This window comes from Marmota marmota, unplaced genomic scaffold (assembly GCF_001458135.2).
Source record: "Marmota marmota marmota unplaced genomic scaffold, marMar, whole genome shotgun sequence".
Classification (NCBI taxonomy): Eukaryota; Metazoa; Chordata; class Mammalia; order Rodentia; family Sciuridae; genus Marmota; species Marmota marmota.
Window position 1 is genome coordinate 6,397,246 of NW_025999977.1, and position 6,529 is coordinate 6,403,774.

The 6,529-nt window shown below is 44.7% G+C and overlaps 1 protein-coding gene across 1 annotated transcript; it reads left to right on the forward strand.

Annotated features, from left to right (window-relative positions):
• The first annotated feature begins 4,458 nt into the window (after positions 1-4,458).
• LOC125617156 lies at positions 4,459-6,523 on the forward strand. The gene is made up of 2 exons (XM_048804206.1): positions 4,459-4,597; positions 4,909-6,523. Exon 2 carries the CDS (start codon positions 4,926-4,928, stop codon positions 5,667-5,669), a length of 744 nt encoding a protein of 247 aa, XP_048660163.1. The 5' UTR covers positions 4,459-4,597; positions 4,909-4,925; the 3' UTR covers positions 5,670-6,523.
• Positions 6,524-6,529: the final 6 nt, after the last annotated feature.

Genomic DNA, 6,529 nt, shown 5'->3' on the forward strand with positions numbered 1-6,529 from the left:
TGTGAAATACTGCAGGTGCCAGTTGCAACAAAGTCACTATTGTCTTTCTGTAATGAAGTCAGTGTAAATAGCTAAATATCCAAAAGTGAATCCCAGTGTGCCTGGTGTCCAAAAGGTCAATTATTGCAGGGTGTTAGACAATTGGGATTATATTACTATAACCAGGGTGCTTTTGTTTTTGTTTTTAATAAAGCAATGCTAGTCTACTAGAATAAAGAAAACATATTACAGCAAACATTGAATCATACACTGTGACACAATGACAGATCTAAATTGCGACAGTTTATACAATACAGATTATACACACACACACACAAAATAAAACACTGACCCTGAATCATACAGCACATTTCACATACATTCTCCAGCAAATTCTAGACTTTTGCTTTAGAGAAATTTTACTTGAAACAAGTGGCTATATCAATTTTTTTCTATTTTTTTTATTTTTTCTATGCTGAGATTCCATTCTTTGTAATGATTCTTATAGCTGACTCCCAATTTCTGTGGTGAGTGGAATGGATATTGAACCAGTATGAACTTTGATTTTTTTTTTCAAAAAAATTTACAGAAATTTTATTTTACTTCAAAAAGATTTTATAGACATTTACTTGATTTTCATGTTTATATTTTATTATTCTTCAAAGATACTTCCTCCTATCATAAAATTCTATTATTTTTTTTTTAATTTTTCATGTGATAATGAAACTATCTTTTTCTAAAAACAAAGAACAGACTTTGTATATTGATGGAAATTTTATATTAAAATAGTAAATTGTGACATAGATGAACATCTATTGAGCTAAAGTGTCATATTTTGCTAAACTTTAAAAACTGATTCATCATTTCTTTTCAAAGTTTTTTTCCCTCTTAATAAATATTGTTTCATTTAGGATAAATCCAGTTATTTTAAAATGACATATGCAAGGTGAAATATTATAGAAATAATGTTTGAATAATATATTTCAAAAGATTTTAAAGTATTCTCTTTATTTTAATCTATGTATGAATAAATACATTTGTGTTATGAAATCAGAGAAACTTGAGCACCCAGCATTTTTTGGCATTAATACTTATTGCCAAGACACCAAAAATTAGTTTAAAAGTGCTAAAATTACTTAAGATTTTAAATTTTCTATATGGGATTCTAAAGGATAGTAAATATATATATATATATATATATTTTTTTTTTTTTTCTTACCTGACATATTTAGATGAATTCAGCTGACTGATTAAGAATTAACTTTTGAAAACTTAACATGATAGTTACATATGTTCTAATCTTTGGAGGCTATCATATGTTCTTTTTCCTTTCACTATTAATTTTCCATAATGACCTCCACTTATCACATACTCTGGAGAGAACTATATTGTTTACATTTTCCAATGCTTCTAAAAATAAAAATGGTTTTCATTATTAAGAGTAAAGGAAAGACTTTCATTATTAAAATCTTGGTATTTCTGACGATTTTTCTCTGGTTATTCTGAATCTAAAGGCTAATGTGAATAAAACTGTTACATAAATTTCTCAAATAATAGCTTAATTACTTATAAACTCTGGAAACAATTAGTTTATCATCCTTTGAAGTGAGGAAGGCAACTTGCCAGGCTGACAGCAAAATGCTTGTCACTTTTCCATGTAATGAGCTTAGTTTCTAGTTGTTATTTTAGATTATTTTGAAAAGGAAACTCAGTGGAATATACTTTAATGTTCAAAAGATTAAAAGTTGAATCATTTCACTTCATAAATGGTCTCTGCAATACCACTTAATAAAGTACCGAAAGAAATATTGAAAGCTCTGAAGATTATAATTAATGTGCTTATGGAAATCACTGGAACAGATATTCTGGTTCAAAGATAAAGTTGTGCTTGAATGACAACAATATTGTAAAAGATTGACGATGAGTGTCCTCGCCTTCAGCCTCTTAGTAACATCATCCCTCCAGCAAACCACCAAATTACAGAAACAGCCTCCTGTCTTCCCTCCCGCGACTGCTCATGTCTTTCTCTCCTTACCTCCCCACTCCCCGAACCTTCTACACCTTGCTGCCTCTAGGTTTCCAAATCCCCCCAACACACACACCTCCTTCTCCCTCGCCCCACCCGTCTGCTCCTCCTATTCTCTCTCTCTCTCTCTCTCTCTCTCTCTCTCTCTCTCTCTCTCGTCTTATTAACATAGGGGAACTCAACTTTAGCAGATTGAAAACTTCTCTTTTTGGTAACACAGACTTGCAATGTTTGAAATACGCTCTTTGCTTAATTCTGTCTTTGAAGCAGTTATTCACCCTAATGTACTGAAATGATGAATTAGAATTGTCTCAATTCCTCCTCTTGCCACAAACTAAAATGATAACCAAATCTGGAATACATGTTCCTTTCCTAAAACCTTTAAGTTAAATGTGAGCCAAGTTGATGAACACCCTCCCTTTCCCCGCCAAACAATCACGTTTTCTCTGTGACAGTCCAATAATGCATTTAGTTTAAAATTACACTTGGACCTTTTCTCCATTGTATTTTTTCATTTACTTCAGTGCAACAAGATGACTTGATTTTCATGGGATTACATGAACTCTATTCAGTGTTACTGGGACATCTCTGCTCAACTAAATACTTGCCTTAATAGACAAATGAACTTCTTTTTATTTGCTGGAGTTTGTGGATGGTTTTAGAAACACACTGTGCAACTGATTTAGTTATTGTTGTTGTGAGAATCGAACAGGCTCAAAAGTCATTTATCTAAACCAGAGAGATATGACTCTGTAAAAGGGAGAAGCAAGGGCAGAATCATAGGGAATTTTTATAGTTTATAGCTCTTATTAATTAAACCGGATGTAGTTTTATTCTGCTCTTTTTAGTACTGGCCATGTTAAAAGCTCTCAGATATCTTTTCCCCCCTCATCCCATATTTTTTTTTCATTCATTAGGTCCCTTGTTGATGGGGTTTTCTTTTTCCATATTACATCACTAAGTACAGTGTAAAACCTCCTGTGTCTTCAGAGGATCGCATCTCCCCCTCCCGAAAATAAAAGGAAAAAAAATGAAAAGAAGAAATGCTTTTCGCATTCAGTTTTCGTATTTTGTTTCGTTGAAATGCAAGACAGGTACTTGATTTAGCATTTAAGCAAAAGGTTACACAAACCGCGTTTTAGAAAGTGTTGGGATGTCCGACAGGGTCAGCCCCAGATCAGATCATTTTTTGAATGCAGACCTAAAGATAATGAGTACTTGTTGTATTAAAGGGGACAAACAGTACTTTGGCTTCCTCTGACCCCAGAATGCACGGCTCGGTTTCATTGATCATCCCCCTTTATGAGATAATGCAATTACAAACATCAATAAGGGGCTGCAAGGGGAATCATTATGCGGTGACAGTGATAAATGACGGTGCAGAAATAGCATGCTTTTTCCCCCCTAACAATCCAGGAGCCCAGGGGCTCCGGGGGCTGAACACAGTCGCCAAGGAAACAGATGACATCCCAAACGGCACCAAAGGAAAAAAAATGAACAGTCTTTCTTTGCCTTTCACTCTTTTCCGTCTTCCAAAGAGTTAGTTTTGGCTCTAGCAGCAGCTGCCACACAGGCATTTCGTTATTTCAGACATTAAAGACTGGAGCGGGCAGTGGGAGTCTCCTCCCCTTCCATCCCCACCCCCACTAGATAACACACAAAGCTCGCTGTTCACGATTTAGGACTACCTGGAAAATGCACTTCTTGAAATCAGATTTGGATGGGGTGGAGGGGTGGGGGGAACGTGGATTTGCACAGCCACTGCCTTGTGTTTTCCTAGCTTTTGTCCAGTGGAAACTGAGTCTCCAGAAGAAGCTGGCGCCTCGCAGGTCGGCCCAGTAAAGGGACCGGTGTGCTTGGTTAACCTCCATCTCCCAGCGGTGTCAGATGCAGCTTGCTGCGGTGGGGGTACGAGGATGGTGGTAGGGATGAAGTAGGAGGCTGCTAGGGGTATTTGACGCTATTGGGTTTGAGACGGAGTTACCAGTGGGTGCAGGATCTCCCCTAAATCGAGGAGTCTGATTCTTTAAAATCCCAGGGTACCCTCAGAAAGGCTCTTCAAGGGGGCCTCGCTGAGCAATCTCACCCACCCCTTGTCCACAAAGGTGGGTGAGGTAGGCGGACGGGATACGGCTAAGGGTTATTGCCCCCGCTGCAGTGCGGGATCCACGCCAGCGGGGTCTAGGAGGCGGTAGAGGCTCGGGACTCCTGGGTGGAGAAGAGGAACTTGCCACTTTGGGGGAGGAGGAAGCAAGAAAGTGCTGAAGTACTAGAGAGGCCTAGGAATAAAGGCACAAGGGAGGGGAGGAGGAAAGCAAGAGCGCGCAATCCCACCCCTCGAGGAGGTCTCCAACCCAAAGAAAGCAGACACAGGGTTCCTGACCCCTGGCGGGCACGCCTAGACGTGAAGCTAGGGACCCACGCAGCTCGCCCAGTCACACGAGGCCCCCGCAGGGAGAATCCAGCCGGGCTAGTGTATGAAGCAGGTGACTTTATTCACTGCTCCCCCATTCGGCGAGGTCCCGGGACTCGTTTTCCGCCTGGAGATTAAGATCATTGCTCGCGTAATGAACTTAATGCTTTAGGGTAGAGGTGAGTGTGTCTGAAAGTGGGCAGGGGTAGGAATTACCAACCCGATCGATGGGAAACTGGCTTAAAACTAAATCCTTTTTCTCCAGGGCTTCACTGCCCAGGTTTCCCGATGTGGGCTAAGCGCACGGGGAAGACGGAAGGCAGCGTGCGTGAGGGCGCCCCCGGGGCGCGACCAGTCAGAACCAAGGCCCTAAAAGTGCCCCCTATCTCCCCACCGAGACCTCCAGGGTACCATTTTTAGGGCAAAGACTCTTTAAAGCGCAAACGTTGGCGAACTGATTGCTCAATATGTTGTTTGTTTTTCCTTTCAGATCCGCCTTGGGAGAGAATGTTTCAGACGCGTTGGCGGGCAGATCGGGCGGAAAAGGGAACCCTCCCCCTCCATGCCATCAGTCACCCTCATCAGGCCCTCTCCCCTCCCCTCCCACTCTCGTTCAGGGCTCTCTGCCTGTGCCTGAGAATCCTAGCTCGGTGCAGACTCTGCACCGCGACCACCCCAAGTGCCACGGGTCGCCAAACAGCCAGTGGGAGCGTGGGAGCGTGGGAGAGGGGAGAGTACAGGAAAAATGCCCAGCCAGGCAAGGCGCCCCACTACCCAATTCCACGCCACTCCACTAGGTATTCCAACGCCTACCCCGAAGCTTTGCATCAAGTCATGATTTTACCGCCTGCACACGGGGCCAAAGGCCTGCCGGGATCCGAAAGGCAGGGGAAAGTTTGCAGAGCTTTTAAAGTGATCTCCAGAAGTTCCTGCTTAAGTCGTCGGGGTGCCGCCCACAGTCTCCCGCGACGGCTCCTATCCCCGGCACTAGAGGCCCTCCAGGGCAATCTGCCAGAGTCCCAGGTGCCTTCTAGTCCCCAAACTCTCAGGGTCACGCTCCCAGAACGCGGTGGGGCTCTGGAGCGGAGCTCTGATGTGACAGAGTCCATTAAGAAGCCTCGAGCCCACTACAAAGCATTCGGAGTAGTTTCGAGGGCAGGACACAGACCCGCGCCGGAGGCATCTCTCCACACCCTTCAGAGCACAGTCCTGGTCGCCGGGTCTCCAGAGACAAAGTCAATAATCCCTTAGACTTGACTTAAAGGTGGGGGTGAGCAGCACGTAGGAGGCTACACCCCAGACATCGAACAGCCTTCAAGTGCTCCGGGCTACGGGTAGGGTCCTGTCCTCCCTTACACTGGGCCCTGGCGCCACGCACCGTGGGGGCCAGGGTAGCTGCGACCTGGCCGCGTAGCGGTCCCCAGGATTTTCTCTAGGGGCGCGGGGCTCATCCCATGCCAAGATACCAGCAAATCTTCTGCCCCTAGCCTGGGTGGGTGGGGGCGCTACTTGCGGCAAGGAACCAGGATCGCGTGGTCTGCGCGCCGCTAGGGAGACGCGCGCGAGGGAGGTGATGGGTAGGGCTTGTGCTTTTTCTTTACAGAGTCTTTTGATTAGTTACGAAGTTTCCTGATAGACGCCTCTGCCCCAAGGTCGGAGCCTCCCACCATTGCTCCTTCCCCTCCCTCCTCGCAGTCCCTGGGAGCCGAATCAGCCGGAGTCTCTGCCCGGCCTGGCAGCGCGCTGGGTCCCGGAGGCTGGGACCACGCTGCGCCACACTCCCACCCTCCCCCGGAGCACCGCGCTGGGCGCCTCTCCCTGGGGCGAAACTCGCCGGCCCCGCTCACTGCAAGGAGACACCCGCTGCCTCCCGAGGAACTCCTAATACCATCCATACAGCTTTAATGCGTTTATAATTCGATAAGTGATTTCAATTTGAAATTGTTAGTAACTAATTTTATGGGTAATTTTTCCACATCAAATATTTAAGCATCAGATTAAGGGAGCCAGTTCCGACACAGGATAATAAGGGGGTTTCCCCCCCACCCCCCGCGCCTCCGCCTCCCACCGTTTCCTACCGAGGCATTTTTCCAAATCCCCAAAAGGTGGCA